The 18889-nt window shown below is 42.0% G+C and overlaps 1 protein-coding gene across 2 annotated transcripts; it reads right to left on the bottom strand.

Annotated features, from left to right (window-relative positions):
* Window positions 1–979: 979 nt before the first annotated feature.
* On the bottom strand, window positions 980–14240 carry C12H5orf24 (chromosome 12 C5orf24 homolog). 2 transcript variants are annotated; one of them, XM_076349651.1, is made up of 3 exons: window positions 14207–14240; window positions 5251–5680; window positions 980–3376 (listed from the first exon to the last, which is right to left on the bottom strand). In XM_076349651.1, the coding sequence occupies exons 2-3, from the start codon at window positions 5675–5677 to the stop codon at window positions 3336–3338; spliced, it is 468 nt and encodes a 155-aa protein (XP_076205766.1). In that variant the 5' UTR covers window positions 5678–5680; window positions 14207–14240; the 3' UTR covers window positions 980–3335. The 2 variants fall into 2 exon arrangements, with proteins under 2 accessions (XP_076205766.1, XP_076205765.1); XM_076349650.1 differs by having other exon boundaries at window positions 980–5680.
* Window positions 14241–18889: the final 4649 nt, after the last annotated feature.

Below are 18889 nucleotides of genomic sequence, written 5' to 3'. Positions count from 1 at the left end.
TAAAACACTTCAACCCTAGGTGTATTCAGGGCCTTTGGAAGTACATGGAAGAGAAAACAGAGGGTGTCAGAGAGCAAGGGGAGGATGCAGACCTAGCAGTCTAGATTGCAGCTTCTGGTAGGTAGGACTGCCCGCCTTCCCCCAAAGTTATTGAAAAACTTCAGTAGAGGTGGGGGGGAAAAGAGAGGTTGGGTGGTATGCAGAGCACATCTTACCAACAAAGATAAATTGGAATATTGCTAGAATACAGGGATAAATACATCTTATTCATCACAGAATAATGACCACCATTCCATGAAAAGTTTAGTTTGAGTACTCAAATTGATTTCCATGTGTAACAGAGGAAAAAAAAAGTTAGCAGCTTACTATTTATATGTACATAGCTGTAACTCCTTTCCTCCCCTCTTCTCATATTTGAGTGAAAGGATAAGACAATCAAGTTACTGTAACAGCATTTTCAAGTCATTAAAACATAAGTAACATTCCTGTATTTTCTGATACCTTGCAATTCATACAGGCTTTCTGCCTTAATTCAAATATACAGGACTTGCCTGTAACAAGCAATACACATCTCACGCTGAAATTCAGAAAGCAAAGTATACTGAAAGAGCAGGCTTATTTATTCAATTTAAAAATCACACAATACAGCGGCCTCCCAACTCTCACAAATCCTCTGTGCATTTTGAAGTCCACCCAGGCATGAACACACTCAGTCTATTGTAGCCAGATTCAATTACACTTCAGGGAGGCAAGGGACAAACACAACAAGCTGCCGGATTTTAAGTGAAATCTGTACAAGGTGTACCAAAACATTTTGGTGCCAGTTTGAGTTGCTTAACTGTGACCGAGACACCAGGAGAACAAACAGCATTTCTATTCACAAGAGAGAAGGGCTAAGGCTATTGGCCTGGTAACGCTGTCAATAGGCATCTTCAGCCAGAATTTAAAAGATACTAAAAAAAGCCCAGAGAAAAATTCGTTAGGTTTTAAAGTATTAACTTTATTAATAAATATACATCCATATGATGATGTAAATACAGATCATGAACACTACTCCATTCCCATACACATAATTGCACACGAGTAGCTCAAGTTCATGGACATAAAAACATACACAGTATCTAATCAGGCTTTTTACAGCAGAGGACGGGGTGCTGATACTAGTTATTTAACAGATTACTGTTTCCCCCAAAGTAAACCTGTGGAAAAGCAAATGATGAAAGATTAAAGTATCAGAAAGTGGTTCAAACTTCAGAATACAGATTTATCTATTTGGGAAAAAAAAAAAAAATCACAAGGAGAAAGGTCTAGTCTCTACTAAAGTCATAAAAATATTTAAGCAGTGTTAAAATATATGCATTAAAATAGAGAAGAATAAACTTCTTTTGTGGTCAGAAATGAAGTCTGAAGTTCAAAGTGTTTATGATTGTTATCAACTTTTAACGGTCAACTCTAAGAATAACGTGAAACATTATTATACATATAACAAAGAATAGCAGAGTCACAGCTAATGAAACCATCGGACAAATGACTTCACATTGCTCTGCCTTTTAAAGCTCTTCAAAAATGGGGGAGGGAGTTAAATTCTCATCTGAATCACTCTGTGTATTGTAGTTCCAAGTAATTCTTTTCACAGACACATCACTTTTCACTGACAAGGCTTGGTTTTGTCCTGACTGAACTCTTAAGATCTTTCAGACAAAATGAAAATATATTCATTCAGAACAGAGATCTTTAATGGCTCTTGATACATAGTTATTTTGACTAGTTTAAACAAAATCTAAGATATAAAGAACATTGCTTTAATGACAAAGCTAACTGCTGATTTTAAAAATACTATCTTTGATATCAAAGTTAGCCACTTCTGATGGTATCTGATTTTTTTCTGCCAAAATATGGTGCTAGCATCTTGAATATGTCCAGTGCAAGACTTTATAGTAGCAAAATTATTTGGTTTTAAAGTTTAAGTAAATTTAATCAGAAACTGAATAGTAGTTACTGTATGTATATTAAACAGTGAACTTGGATAGCATCATTAAGGAATAACAGCAAGCTAATACATTTCATTTATGTATAAATAAGATGTTAGAAACTTGATAATTAAAAGAAATTACTAAAAAACAAACTTGACATGTAGATCTTCTGAACAGTGTTAACACACAACAGTGATCCTAGCTTATGAATAGCTGAATTATGATATATAATATAAAATAAGCAATTTACCTTACAAGTAATGTTTTCATACTATGGGGGGAAAAGGCCAGTTTTCCCATTGCGGCTAATAGAGTTTAGGCATTAACATGCTGTTTCAGTGTTTGTCATGGAAAGGAAAGTGTTGAAAAAAGCACAATGTATTCTGCAGATTATACATAGGAAAAGCAGAATTATTTGAAAATTCCATTTCTAGTTCATCTTGAATCTCTAACTTCTTTTTTCTTCCCCTCACTGCACAGCACCAGTAAACTATAGTCAGATATAAAATAAGCCAGAATTAGGAAATGCCCAGCAGTGCGCTTCTGGTCTCCTTGCTAAATCTAGAGTGCCAAGCAGCCCATTAGACTCTCTGAACACTTTCTACTTTATGCTCATCATTTCACAATTGACGACGTTAATTGTTTTTTACTGGGATTATATTCCATCTGATATAGTTAATAAACACTGTAATGAACAGAAATTGCTTAGATGATTTCATTATTTCATCAGCATACTTGAATACAAAATTCATTATACTAGCAGAACAGCAATACATCTGCATTATCTCCTGACACACAGCACAGCACCATTGAGTAGATGCACGAGTGAGAAATGGAACAGGAGCAAACAGGATAAACAGGAGGAGGTAAGAAGTGGAGTTTCTCCAAGGTACAGTGGTGACATGCAACACGTTCCTTGCCAGCGAGGTGTGACACTCCTGCAGTTACTACGTTCAGCTGAAGAGGACTGCTTTCCCAGCTGAGTTCAGAAAAGAACTTAAAGCAGACTTTTGTTGAAAAATCATCTGATTAAAAACCGCCAATACAACACAGATCCTGAGGGTGAATTAACTCACGTTAGCATTTTGCATGTGTCAGAAGTTACATCATTCTGAGAAAGATTGCTAAATTTCAGACTTGCGAGTTTGTTGAGGAACAGAACGTGTAACTGGATTTCATAGCTTCAGCATGAAGAAACTATTTTTTAGTAGCAGTTTAGCTGCCATTAGTTCATCTATCGACTAAGGAGCCATCCAGTATAGTTGAGGTGCATTGTCTTAGTTGCCAGTGCATACACAGTTCCCCCAAAACAATTCAACACACCTATTGTAAAGTACAGCATAAAGTCCAGCTCAATATGTGTTAGGCATCACTGGAACACCTGAAGGCTTGCTGCTTTTTTCCTGATAAAAAAGGTATGAAACATGACATCTGTTTCTTAAGTGGTCATCACTGAAATCAAGAGTTCTCATCTAAATGACAGCAGGCCAGAATAGCATTTATGTAAACAAAAATTATCAGCATCATTACTCATTCAGCACAAGCTCAATTAACCCAAATTTTTCTGTTCCCACAAATTTGCAAACTCTATATATTCTCCCCGCCCCCCTGATATTTGAAGCTACAAATTTATCATAACGTCATATTATACGTGAAACAACTCAAACGTAAACTTTCTTCCAGATGGTGGGGGGGAAGCTTTAACTGCAATAAAATAAATTTAGAACAAACAATATGCAACATTGAGGACTGATGTTTTTGAAGTCTAGATTAAAGTATTTTACACACACACTCACACACTCTCTCACATTAAAAAAAAAAAATTAAACACAGCCAGTTGAAAACTGAACATTTCTTTTGGAAGGAGGGAAGGTTTTAGTTTGAGTCAAGAAAGGTATTTATAGCTAACCAACAACATTTTTTTTCAGCTTGCATGCATAGATGAATTACTTTATATCTGGGGTCTAGCAGTGCAGTAAACTGCATCCTGTTTGCATCAACTATACAGTTTGCTTTTATAAATCATGAAAATGGTGTCCTTTGGTAGATATATAAGCTCCCATAACTTAAATATAGTATAAGTGTCAAACAACGAAATAACTGTATTTCCAGGAATACTGGCAAAACTAAGTCTGAAAACTTGGCAACAGTGTCTATTTAAAAAGTTTAATTTGTAAACATTATAGATTAATACTTTAAAAGCTATTAAACTGTCGCCACCTAAGCACAGATTTTAAAGGCAAAAAACAGTGTAAATAGCTATTTACAGATTTAAGAACATACTGTTTAATAACAACCAAGTGCGTAACTAGAATGAACAGTACTTAATTTCTTATAAAATATTTCAAAGAATTATTTGTGGTTTGGTATATATACTATTAGGCATTTCAAAATTACTCAGCAGAATCCTGTAACAGCATAACTAAAAGAACAGCTATCACCTAAAGGCAAATTAGCTTGTATTAATAAGGCGCTGTGAAGCTGTAACACGCTGTACAAATGCTCAGTTTTCTTTAATATTTTCAAAAATATTTTTGGAGCATTAGTTGAAATTGTCTTACTGCTACAACTCCAGAAACAAAAGCCACCTGAAATCAGCACTTTAAGAAAAAGGTTGAGTTTTTCTGTTTGTTTTTTAAGTATCTATTTGAGGTCTGTAGAAGCTCTTGCAGAAGTGGAAAATGTAGCTTGCTGCTTGCTTTATCAATTTTTCTTATCGAGTAAGAACTCATCTGGCTAAGTTCCTTATTGTGGGATAGGCCACATCATGAACCAACAGCCAGCTAATTCTGTCCTCCTTATTTCAGTTACTTAATGCATAACCACACAACTAGATTTACCAGAAATTGAACGTAAAACTAGGGACATGGACATTACTTAAGTATCGACACCAAGGCATATGCATCACTTCAGACTTGCTTATAAATTATGATTTAAAACCAACACAGACCCCCTTAAACCAGTGCCTTCTCAACATTGCTTTAAAAGTTACTGAATTGCACCCGTGGGCTATGGCATTATTTGAATAAAAATAAAATCTAGAAATTCAGACTTAGGCAAACACTACAACAAAATGCAAGAAACATGCCAAAATTCAGAGTAAAGCGGATTAGTAAGGAGTTACTAATTCCCTCCTTTCATTCATTAGGCTGTTTCATTTTGCTACTAGTTTCACCAGCAGCATGTACTCCTCTGTTATGCACCATAGGATAGGGAAAAGCTGCACTGCCACAAGTATAATTTAGATTTGCAAGCCGTGATAGAGCTTTAATGCTACCTGGAGGTCTGCCTGGGCTGACTTTGTATCCTGCTGCTTTAGTTGTACCCAAGGGTCTGCCTGGACTTGTCTTAAATCCAGCTGCTTTGGTGGTCCCCAGGGGTCGACCTGTGCTGGTTCGGTACCCTGCTGATTTTGTGGTCCCTGATGGCCTTCCGCGTTTACCAGATCGGTTGAGGTTTTTCTTTTTCTTTAGTTCATCTTTTGTCTCTATATTCCTGCCACTTGTGGTCTGCAAGTGCGATTCGTTCAACGCATCTTGTCTCTGGCATGCAATTGGTTTGTGGCTGACTGCGTGGCTGTATTTACTTTGCGGCGTGGCATACAAGTCAAACTGATCGGCAGATCTCACATTGTCTTCGTTAAGGCAAGAACTCTTGCCGGTCCCACAGAAAGCTGTATTGCTGCTGGCAACAGGGTGCATCATTTTCTAACAAAAATAAGAGAGACAAATATGTATCAATATGTAATAATACTGCAGTTCCACAAGTGAGAATCTTTCCAAAGCTACCTCTATTTCTTAAAATTAGTCCAAACTACTTTGTCTATTTTCAGTAAACAGTATTGATGTCAGTAAATTACTTTTTTAAACGAAAACTTATATTAATCTTTCACTTGAGGTTTTGAATGGTAACCTTTACACATAGTTAAAAATGACAATTTAAACTATGAATTATTCAGATAGGTATAATTAGGGAAGAAGTACATTAATGAACTGAACAAGAGCATTTCAGCAACCAAGATATACAATATCCGCTCACCCACCGCAATTTCAAAATCTTTCTAACTGAATCTCATCTAAATTCTAGCTGTTCTAGTTGCAAGATTAACCTACCACCTGTAAGCCAAGGAAAAATATGGTATCACTCTTGATTTAGTAGACGTAGGCTCCTAAAGATTTTTTTTGTTTAACTGCAGCAAATTAATAAAACACTAATCAGTTTTGTCATTTCTTGTCACAATTAATGTGAAAGAAAGAAACAGGTAAGGCATTCAGCAAAGACAATGGTGCCATAGTTGGGGAAGCAGAGGTACAAAATGAATCTATTACAAAGTAAAAGAGGCTAGATTGCAGAAATGCCACTGCTGTCCTAGTTAGAAGAGCAGGTACAAATTGCTGATAACGCCAACTCTGAGGTAACAACTTTGGGAAGAACCAACACGACTCCTGTTACAGATGTGCACGTTGTCACACAACTTCAAATATTCTGAAAAACAACTGTGGCCCATCGAGGTCAACAGCTGTTTTATATAGCCTGCTCTTTTTGTTAGACAAAACCAACTTGAGCTGTGCTCAAGAAGTTTACTTCTTTAAACAAGAATCAGAGCCCTATCTTCAGGACGGCAGAAGGGTGACTCTCACCTGCATGTTACTGCAGCCTAACCCCGGTTCCAATGGACAAACTGACATCCAGCAGCTAGAAATCACATATGGTCACCATCATAATTACAAGCAACAATTTCTAAATAAATTGGTTATGCTTATATCCATCATATCAAATCTCTGCAGCATATGTACTGGGGCAGAATCACAACAATTAACAGTATTACTGGTATTCTAAAACTTTTTTAGTATTAATGCTTCTAAATACCAACTGCACAGATACTGCCTCAGATTTCTTAATAGTGGCGATACCGTAAGAAGCCAGCAAGCCACTCAAGGAGCAAGAGGATGATATTTTCACCCATTCAACTACATTGGTTCTACAACTTAAGCAAGCTGCAAATACTCAATTTAAGATAGTAATATTTAGCCATGCTGAAGACAAGATTACGCCAATCAATATTTGGCACATCAGAGTATTTCTGCGCCCTACAATCATGCTTAGGACACCAAATATTTCTTCCTGCAGTAAATTTCTCTAGTAGATGAGGTCTGGAAGACTTACTGTATTTTCCCTGCAGTAGCTCTGGAATATCACCTACAGCAACCCAATTTAAATTCTACCATTGATTACTGAATTTATTTGGCAGTTACGAATGTCTCCTCCTAGCCAGAGAGAAAGCATACGGCAGAGACGGTTTATTTACCCAGGAGTAAATCCCCGTGCCCTTTTCTTCTGATTACAATGGATACATTCCCTGCACCCAATTTACCTTGGCTTGTCAAATGTGCATTACAGTGTACGCCTTACTCTTGTGCAAATATATCAATATGGTTTTATGTCAAACAGTGAAATTATGATAGTAATATAGTTTAAATATTAGATGGTTCTAGCAGAGATTATCTGAGTGCTACAATTCTGGTGTGTTGAATGGGGTACAGTGGAACAAACGTGAAACCACTGTGATTGCAGGTGTTGACTAGCAAACAGAACAACTAAGAATAATTAGCAAGCCTGCGCTTAGCAAAGAACAAAGTAAGCAAGCTACAGGTCAAGAGACCAGACAGACTTTTCTGTGCAGCAATAAAAAAGAAGCTTAAGGTTTTCTACAATTAGCAGTCAAAAAAATGTTACCTTCCTTTAGCCCCACTAGAACAGGGCCCACAATATCACAAAAAATACCTGAGATTTGTCATGATACATAATTGCAAACATAAGGGTTCTGATAATGTACCTTTGCTGCCGAGAGAGTAAGCCCAGCGGCTCTGAAAGGCTATTCATCTGTTTGTTGATACACTAGAGGACACTTGGAGTGGTTAGCAGCATTCTTGTCTCGGTACTCACTTTAAACGCAGAAATACTGGCTTCAGCCCCAAAAAGCTGCTCCGAGCTCAACTGCCACAAAGAAGGATCTGTTCAGCTGCCCAGTATCCGAGGAATACATCAGACCAAGGAGAAGGCACTGAATAAAGTGAGGGCCCCTGGTATTTCTCAGGGGACCGACCACCGCTCAGACTCATTCCTGTCTATGTTACATTCTTATTCTCTGCTTTTTCTCCTTATTACAGTCAGGGGGATTTTTCCTACAGACACTATCCATCTTTCCTGGGGAGAACCACCATAGGTACTCTAGACAGTGAATATATCCTGCTGTAACTGGCAAACATTGGAGCTTCATCACCATATGCATGTGTTTTGTGTCTACTGTAATATCCATGAGAGCTCTCGACAAACACTAATTTTATGTACAAAACCTGGCTGACGCTACTTTACCTTCCATCTGGCAACAGCCAGTATCACTGTAATTGATGAAAGAAGAAAGATGTGCAAGTCAGTAACTGTTTAAAATTTCTTACAAGAGGAGGAAGCTTAATAAAAAAACCACAATCTTGGTGGAAGACTGCCAACAGGATTTTTTTTTAATGATTTCCCCCCCCGCCCCCCGCACTGTTTTTCATCAAACCGTGAAAATTTCAAGTAGTAGCCAAAGTTCGCATTCTGTTTTTTGATTTAAGACTTTTTCTTCTGAAAAGTTTTAAAAAGGAAATCTGTAATTGAGCTTAATTACCCTAACGTGGACATCTCCAGCATAATTTTACTTCGTTCACATTACAGCGGGGAATAAAAGAATGTAGTGAGTCTATCTGTAGAGTGGAAGCAGGTTTCTTGGCAGGGAGATACACGGTATAAACGAGAATTGATATAAAATGCAAAGCTATGCCAATTTAAAAATCACACTCTAGCTAAATTGTATAGCCAAACACACACAACTTTGTGTGCAAGCACTCTTAAATAAAACAGGCCAGAAAAGTTTCCAACAAAATAGAACTTACTTGTTTTAAGCCTGTCAATAGATACCTAAAAGATATTTGCAACAGTTTATTTAAATCAGTTCTTAAACTGATTCAACTGACTGGTTGAATGTCTCTGTGTAAACAAATAGTTAAGATGAGGCATCGTAGTAAGAAAATTTAGTTGTATTTCAAAGAGATTTTTACTGGAAAGTGGCTGTAGAGGATTTTCTGTATGGATCCTTTTCTATCTGGTAATTTATTTCTGTACAAATGCTGGGGAAGGGAGGAGACAACTGGATAAGCTAGCTTTGGGAAAAGAGAGACAGCATTAGAGCTTCCCGTGCAAAGGAGCACAGAAGCTTCACTGCTGCTAGAAATAAAGAAAGAAACAGGACCATCCATCTGGGACCCGCAAAGCTTTGCTGCGGGGGCATTTCTGGACATGGTAACGGCCCATCCTTTTACAGCACAGCTGCACTGCCACTCTCCTGAGTACCTGCAAAGTTAACCTGCTTTAGCACTAACGAGGCGAGTTTGAAGAAGTTTTGTTTGGCTCAGATGACAGCAAGGCTACTGATCGGTCAATACACAATGTATGAGGCTGTCATGAAGATTTTTTGTATTTCACAGTCAAGCTTGGTATCGTTTGCTTTCTTCTGCTGGAAGATGAAACAGAAACCATATTATAAGCAATACAGACGCAGCACAAAACTTAAGAAATTTCACCTAATCCCAGTGATATCACAGGTTTTGGACAGACAGAGAGAGTGCATCCTTGTATCCCTAAACACAGGTTAACATACCGCACAGTTCTAGCTTACAACTGCTAACACTTCTGTTACCGGTATGGCCCATCTCTCGCTAGGCTTGAAACTATGCAGAAAATCCCCATTCATGTCTTGTTCACCACATGAAATTTTAAGATCAAAGCTACTCAAAACACATGACATAAAAACACCCTCCTGGGTTGTGACATGATGCTGTCTTTAGCTTTCAAACATCATGGCCTTTGCCTTCTTCGTGGGCAGAATTTAGCTGCCAGCATAGATACGATGAAAACTTTCACAAGCAGAGAAAGTATGCAAGCCCACCGGAACAGGCACTTGCTCATTAAATATTTTATACTGAGTACTGGACCTGTGACCCATTATCTGCATTAAGCAGAATAATCACTTCCAACATAAGAAGGCGGCAACTGCTCCGGTCTCACCCACCCCAGCCTGCTTTCTGTAACTACAGCCTGGTTAGCACCAGAACAGACCTGACTCAGCAAGTGCTTTTGACTTCTGGTAAAACACGCCTGAATCAGAGCAAAACTGAACAAAACTGGAAGCACATCTATATTACAGCTTTTCAAACGCCGAATACCAGGAAAGGTAAACTCCTATCACCAACAGGGACAATTTTGCTTTTAATGAGGGTTAGTATGTAAAAACCACTCATTTTTCCAAAGTTTTTCACCGCTGAGCTTGCAATAGTTTCAACAGTATTGACAGAGCTGTAGGAGGCTGCAGCAGTTTCATCATCATCCAACACACAGAACGTATATGACATACTACTTAAAAACACATGCAGCTACAAGTATTATTTCTGCACTAGTACTCTGAACGTCACTTCTACCAATTAAAACGGCTGGAGTGGAGCACAGGACCAGCTCTGTTCAAGATCTCTGCATAAAGAACGCTCTATGCCATGTACAACAGCACAGGGGCTGCAGGCCCTGGGGAATACCAAAGGGCTCATTTTCTTTGCTGGGGGGAGTTTAAGCAGCAGCAGCAGCGATATTTTCCCTTTCAAGACTGCAACAGAAATACGGTATTGGTTCCGCTCTTCCCTCTTACGATAGCAGGTGTGAGAAATACTTTCATCACTCAGTTAAAAGAATGAATTACATCAATTTAAACATTTTTCAAGTGTCCCTTTTATTGGTAGCTCATTTTCTACACGTTAACTCTTGCTAAAGTAGAGCCTGACCCAATTTTTAAAAACCTGTAACTGCTTGCTTTCACAATGTTGCACCTTACCTTGAGTATTCCCATAAATGTAAACATTTTAAAAATACTAAGTATGAAATCCTATAAGTGGCACAACATACACTGTAACACCTGAACCTACATTTGAAATCTAATTTACTCCTGAAGCTAGATAACCAGTTTCTCCAAACTGTGCTTATGAAGCACTTTCCGCAGTTGATTGCATAATACGATTTTTCTCATCATTTGACACTAGGTAAAATACATGAAAAACAGCCAAAATGTGAGAAACAATTTCTTTACAGCAGTGATTCCCTAAAGCTACGACATGACAACATGAGACTGCAAATTGAAGAGACAACATAATTTTGAAAACAGTTTCTTTCTCAATTATTCTTAGTGCAAAAAGACTGCGAAATTAAGAGTTCCCCAAGCAATACAAAAACTTACAAGTACGGTCCTTCTCCCAGTGACTCAGGGTCATTTTCTTACATGATGGAAGTTAAGGGAAGAGTTATTTGGAGCAGATATACCCACCCCCTTCAAATTCCTCTTCCCCAGACGTGCCAGGCGGAGGGGGAGCCTTCCCTCGCAAAGGGGCTGCGACTCCTGCTCCTTAACAGAGAGCTGCAACCTGGGTGCATCTCTGTACCTCTGGGAGTTCAAGTCCTTTGACTCAGACACCGTTGGAGAAACAGTGCTCTCCAAAGCCTAAGCACCAGCTTTGTATTAAAGACAGAGATCGGCGCTGCTCTCACAAAGATTAGATATTGTCAGGCATTAGCTAGGCTAAGTGTCAAGTAAACTGTGAACTTTTAGGGATCGTTCATGATTTGATTGCAAAACCAGGCAAACAAGTAATTGTTATGCTCTCTAACCTTAGAAAACAAGTCATATCTAAGGGCAGAGTTTCACTACATGCCAACATCAGCAAGAATTTCAGCTGACTTCTTCCCACCCCAAATTTAAGATCATATAACCATGTGATGATGAGAAACAGGGCACTTGAAAGGGTTAACACAGCTTCACAAAAATTAAGGAAGATCATGTCAATAATCTAATTAACTCTGCACTCCAGTTACACTGACACAATTGACAGTTGGTTTCATAATCAATAGAAACCACATTGAATCTGCATTTTTTCTGAATGGGACAGTTTTGCCCTTTCGTCTTCTCCCACATTCCTGCTCCTTGTGCCAACACTAACTATTGTGCAAGAGCAGGACAAATCAACACCAGGGATCTGACCCAGGTGAAAACTAACCCAACAAGCAAGAAAAAGCAACAGTTGGCTGGCACTGAGGCAAGAGAGGAACAGAAAGACACATTTCCATTAGAAGCACCGAGACAGACCGGTCCCAGGTCAGCCTAAGCCACGTTACTCACTGGCTGCCACTGACCCACTCCCCCCCTGGCCCCAGTTACTTAAAAGCCTAAGCAGACCTCGGAAAGATGACTTTTCGACAACTTAATGGACTTAGAAGACCCGAATGAAGCGTATGACAAGTCCCAAACACAGCACAGGGAACAGAGGTTGGGGAAAAAAAAACCCACAGCTGGGGATGGGGCAGCACAGAATCAAGGCAGCCATCAGGCCAGACTGGCTTAGAGGAGTAAGGTTGTGAAACTGCACCCTGATTATTCTGTGGTTCTGTAATTACCAAACTTCAAGGCAATCCAAATATGCATATGAATGACAGAGCAGGTAGAGGTAGATCTTTATAAAGAAAGGATTATTAGTGTTTGTGAAATTGTCTATTCACCTCAAGGAGCTATTCCCAGGTAAACAGGAGCAGACCTCACCATAGCCTAGAACAACAGCTTCGAGGAGCTGGAGATGCTTATTCATCTCCGTGGGTGTTCTAGCCCACCCGCTCATCTCCCCAGGGAACAGACCTCGCTGTAGTCTAGAACAATAGCTCGGAGAGGTAAGAAGTGCTCATTCATCTCAGTGGGTGTTCTCACCTACCCTCTCCTCTTTCCCTAGCCTCCTCCCACAAAAGCATTTTGAAGCTTAAAAGGTGGATCAAACTTCTCCTTCCTGTTGTGCACTTCCATAGTGTTTCTCTGCAACAGGACTAGTGTAAAAGGCTCCGGACACCTGTCAACACAGCCAAACACAGCCACTGCAGCGTACTTATGCTAGACTGCGGAAAGACAAAGTCCACTTGTTGAATCTGTTCAACAATGGCCAATGGACAAACACGCGGGACTTTTTTTTAAGGTTGCATCTAAAACCTGAAGGATACGGATACAGACAAAAAAAAAAGTTGTAAGAGAAACTGTGGCATCTGAAGAGTGAAATAAACCATAATTTAAGAAATATATTAACTGAGTGTTCCTTCTACCTTTTCATTTTACAAAAATAAAACCACGTGGATTGAAATAACTGTTACTTTCTTTAGAGAGATATCCAGAGAGAAATGCATGCAAATTAAAGGTGCAACTATTCACTAATTAATTACCCCAGAAGGGCTATGCACAAATAAGGAGGTACTAAACTATCTGTAACTATCCACAAGAATATACACTGTTCACATGTGTTATGCTAGAAGGCAAAGAGGCACAGAAGGAACACACCAGAGGCTATCCAGATACCCTGACATGCAGGTGAGCGAAGGCATACACTACTTAGGTATGTCAAGGAAACACATCCATGGACTGTATGCATGCATTAAGAGTCCACACGCTAATGGAAATATGTTCTAAGTAAAAAGCACTGCATATACACTATCCCCATGCACGAGAGCCGTGGGTGCTGAAGGGAATGAATAATTCCTGAGCACAGCGGAGAGGCCAGGCTGGGAAGTAGCAGGAGGCCCAGCTCCACCTAAAGAGGCCAAGGGCCAGCTGAGGGGACAAAGGGGCGGCGCAGCTCCCTCCTGCCCCGGCCCGCCGCCTCAGCTGCCAACACAGCCGGCGGGCACCGCACTTGGGGTCACGGGAGTGGTGGTGGGGGCTCGCCTCGCGTGTCACCCGTCTTGCGTGGGTGGCAAGAAACAGGGCCTGGCCCAAACCCCTCCTCGGCCCAGGGTGCGGCCTCCCCCCGCCCCGGCCCAGGGTACGGCCCGGCTCCCTCCCGCCCGGCCCGGGGGACAGCGGGACGGGGCGGCGATGGCGCAGCTCCTCTCCCGCGGCCCTGCAGGGCCGGGCTCCCGCACCCCGGAACGGGGCGCAGGCGGGGCCCCCCATGAGGAGACCAGGAGATACCCCTCAGCGGCGGGGCTGGACGCGGCCGGCGGGGAAAAGGAGGGGAAGGGAGCTCCGCTCCCCTCCCCCGCCGGCCGCGTCTCCATCTTGCCCGCCCGCCGCCTCCCACCGCGCGGAGAAGGGGCCGGGGGACGCAGGCCCGGCCCGCACCTACCTGAGGGGATCGGGGCGGCCTGCAGGGCGGCGGACGGGCGGGCGGGAGGGAGGGAGCGAGCGGCCGCCTCCCCCACACCCCGCCGGGCAGCTGCAGGGAGCGGCGCTGCGGCAGGCGCGGGCGGGAGGGCGGGGCGCGCTCCCGAGCGGGGGCCGCGCCGCGGGGGCGCGCGGCGAGCGTGCGCGGGGCGGGGCCGGCGGGGGGCTCCTCCCGCCTCTGAGGCGCTCAGCGTCGGGGAGCCGCCGCCATTTTGTCCTGCTGGCGGGAAGGTGGCGGGCGGGCTCCCGGCTGAGGTGCGAGGCACACGGGGAAACGCGAGGTGAGGCCGGCCTGCCTGCCGGCGCCTTGCTTTCCCACAGAGGATGAGGCAAGGGCCTCGCCCACAGGCAGGCACGGAGGCTGGCCTGGATGGTGCGCAGTGGCCTTGAGCACGGGCGATCGCCATCGCCCTGGGCCTGAGTGACAGGGCAGGGGAGCAGAGGAGGGTTTGCTGAGCGGCAGGGCCGGCAGCGGGCCATCATTCCCGTTCTTCTCCACCTCATGAATAGCATTATTCACATTCGTCTTTGCATCTGGCTCTGAAGGATAAATCACTGATTTATTGTACAGTAAAATAAATCCTAGAACATGTCCTCTATGTTTGAAATATTCTAAAGGGTTAAGCACGTTCACGAAAACTCAGGATTCCTGGTGTTTCCATTACTTTCATTTGGATGGAGGAGCGTGATACTTTCTGTCCCAAAAGTATGCTGCAATCCATTATAGAAGAATCAAGCTTTAGGACTGTATTAAAATAATGTATTAGGTTAGTTCATTTTCACTGCCGATTTTGCAATGAAGATGGCAGCCATTTCCAATGTAACACACAGGTTTGAGTCCACGTACCATCAGCCACTCGTGTCTTACAGCAGGAGCTCCAACGAAGTACTCTTGATTATTAAAGATTTTGCCCTATTTCATCCGTCTGCGTTCTGAAGAGTTTAGTAAGAGTGCAGGCATTGCAATGGCACTTTACTATAAAAAAGGCTTTGAGTAGGAACAGCAACTTCAACTATTTCCAAAGAGATCCCATAGAAACGGGAATCTTAAGGGCCCAGCACTTTTCACAATCTGACCTTTTGGCATCAAGGTCAGTTTTAGTGAAACAATGTCACAGCCCACTTTGTGGAAGGCTATGACCAACAGATTTTTTTATCCACATTTATTAATGACTGTAACAGCATCAGTGTCACTGTATACTCATCCAAACCTTCCTGCCCTCTGTTAGCACCCTTGGGGCATTGATAGACAGTAGCATATACACCTTCAAATCACAGGGTCTAAATGAGCATAGAAGTCTTTAAATGACTGACATCTGAAAGAGTCTGAAAGATGTTCTGCGTTATTGAGATGAGGTCTTAGAAAATAAAAGCAAGAAAGAGCAGGCAAAAAAGAACCTGCAGCTTTTACAAATGGCTAATTCTGTTTTTCTAAATATTTTCCTCTCCTGCTGTTGTTTGGGGAGCTGACTGCTGTACTCCAATCCTGTGATATCCCATTTCTATAATACTTGGAGCTCTTCAGGCCGAAAATTGCTGTGAAACATCCTGCCAAGACGATGGTTCATTTTTTTGCCAGTGCTTCCTAATGCATGCAGGAATCCTCACTTGCAATATAAGAAAGCAGCAGGGAAAAGCAGCATTTATTTAGCTCAATTTAGCAAATGATTCAGTTTATTTACAAACCTCATCTTTCTGCTGTTTTTAACTCTTGTTGGAAATGCTGCCGCCAATCAAAAGCAGTAGAGTTCGATACCTCTTTGGTATCCTGTTATTCTCCTTTTCGTATCTTAGTCTGGAAGGCGGTTGGAAGATAGGCTGGGCTCAGGCTCCTGATTTATCTAGCAGAAATCGTGATCTCAGCAGAATGCTGAGAATAATAGGAGTGATAATAGGAGTGAACTTGTAATGTGAAGCAGTGAAAGCTTCCATCCAAAGAAGCTGTGAAACCTGAATCGGGCCGTTGTTGAGGCTATCGCCGGCAGACTGGCAGAGCGAGATCTAAACGTTTGACCTTGGAGCTGGACGTGCCTCCATGAGGGCGCTGGGGCTGTGTGACTGCTCTGTATTGTGCTCCAGGCAAACCCGCGCCAGATGAGCCAGCTCCGGTGCCCACAGTGCTCAAATACTAATCTGGTAGCAAGAGGGTCTGGTTTCCTCATCTGCACGCTGTGCTAATAAAACCAGGAACCAAACGAAAGATAAATTGGTCTGCGACTGTCTTGTTTTGTGAAAGCTCCCCAGGGCCCGAAGCACGGCCGTTACTCAGGTTGTGCATCTGCTTCCTCCTTTTCTTTCTCTAAAGGACTGCTCTCACTAGCAGTAGCAAACGATTACAATTAATTATCTGTAAGGTAAAAGATGCAATGAAATGCTGCCCCTCTCTACATCCGGACATTCTCCTTCTCCCTCACTGGAGGTCTCACCGGTAGACCCAAATTTTCAAGGAGAGGAAGGGCCTAAAAGCACAAGTTCCTCTTTCTGCCAATGCAGGAGCTTCTCGCCCGTCTTCAGCTATACAGCATGCTGAGCAAGCCAGGAGAATTCAGTGCCGTAACTGCCATGACCTCCTGTCTACTTAACTATCAATTATTGGAGCTGATAATTTCTACAAATTCACTTGCTAACATGCACAGGCAGAGGAAATGTAGGTTTTAGTTAAGACTAAGGATTTTCATTAAGTGTAATGTTTTCCTTGCTTGGCCGTTAGTTTCAGAACAGTTGCCCAGTGGTATTTATTGTTCTGAGAAACACGTTTGTGATGACAAACTTCGTACTTAGAATGGCCAAAGTATAAAATAACTTAAGAATCATATGCTCACTCCACAGTAGGTTATTAATAATTTCTTAGCTTACTAGAACTACTTAGTTCTGAGATACTAATTAATTTACCTCTGCTTATGCTGGTCAGCTTGACAATTTTGTATCTCTCAGTTTGACTAAATATTTAAATCTGTTTCAGATGAGAAGTCTCAGAGAAGCAATGTTTGGGTGGCAATCACTCAGACTAATGGTCATTTATTTAAAAACAATTGCTTCCACTGTAGCTAAAATTATGAAAACAAATCTTCATGCCTAGCATTGTATAAACATTTTACAAAATGTACATTTTGGGACAAATTTCAGTCCAGCTGTGTGCCTTTTATCTTTACATTTTTAGGTTGTTCTCCGCCTCCACTCCCTCCATACAGCCACAGTTAGCTGGAAGCCAGAATTTCTTCTGCAAATGCCGAGCTCTAAGAACACAAACTTGTTTAAGCTGAGACCATATTTGGAAGAGATCTGGGTCAAGAAAAATAATCAAAGGAAAGTGCATTCCTCGGGCGTCACGTGAGGAGGCCAGAACGCGCACACAGGGCCCGGTGCTCACGCTCGGATTCAGCGAAGGGGCTGCGCGCGACCTTCACGAGTAACTCGCTGCGGGTAGGCTTGTGGCAAGGGCATGTTTTACACCAACGTTCACACTGAGAAGAAACTCAGCGGCCTATTTAAGGGAATTCGGGCAAATTTAGAAAAAGCTTTCTTAACAGAGGTGTTCAGCAACATGCCATCGATAGTATGTGTCCATGGCAGAAAATTAAAAGCTAATTCTGGCAAGCTACACAGGCTCCATTCTCGCAGATACACATACCTGTCTCTCTAACCCTGTCACTAGTTTCACTGAAGTAACAGCCGTTTCTTAGGACTGTAAACATGTCTGAAGGACTGAAATACCAAAGTGCGCTCTCTCCCTGAGACTCTGGCATTCTTTTACTTACTATTTTAGGAAGACGCCAAATCCAGCCTTTGGTGTTTCTTTTATAATCGGCTATTACAATGGCAGAATTTTAGCAAAGCTTTGCTTAAAAATCTTTATTATTTTTTTGTCTTCCACTTGGAAGACCTGAGTGAGAAAAGCTCCTACAGATGGCACTTTGAGCCTCAGAATCTTTTATTCAATTAGCAGCCAAATGCACATTAAACAGACTGCACTGCTTTAATTGTACAAGTAAAATCTCAAGCAGCCAGGACAGGGAACAGCTACAGAACATGCCAGGCTGTGATCTACACATTACATTTTGGTTACAACTTTCACAGGTAAAGTCTAACATGTAAAGTAGGCCTTAAGCTGCCTATTTAACAAAACAAGGGGTGGCAACGATGTGCGATATCGCTAAGGTAGTATAAAATTCTGAACCGTGATTGCACACATTTTTCATCTTGCTGTGAATTTTTTTTTTTCCCCATCCAGAACACTGGATTTAGTCTTCATCTCCCGTTTTCCTGGCTAGGGCACAGAGCAAAACCTCTGCCCATTCGCCCACTCGTGCATACAGAGAGTAGCCTGATGTGCTGCATCAACTCTCTCACACTAACGGCCACCACAGCGATAGACAGGATGTCCTTATTAACCCTTCATAGCGTGGTGAGGAATATTGCTGTTTGAATCTTTGGTGTATGCTTGCACTGAGAACGAGGGAGCCAGCAGGGCTGCGATCAAGAGTCTCGCGCTCTCCTTCCCCTAACCTCCGATGCAGACCTGCTGGGGCCAGGACCTCAGGCTGCGGTGGAGGTTGCCATGGAAAACAGTGGCACAGGGCTCCCCTTCCCCTCCTCCAGCTGCTCCCAGTGTTCACCATCTCTTCCAGATTCACAGACCTTCAAC

The sequence above is a fragment of the Aptenodytes patagonicus genome, chromosome 12 (assembly GCF_965638725.1).
Source record: "Aptenodytes patagonicus chromosome 12, bAptPat1.pri.cur, whole genome shotgun sequence".
Taxonomy (NCBI): domain Eukaryota; kingdom Metazoa; phylum Chordata; class Aves; order Sphenisciformes; family Spheniscidae; genus Aptenodytes; species Aptenodytes patagonicus.
Note: the sequence above shows the minus strand (reverse complement) of the source record. Positions and strands in the feature narration are given on the sequence as shown.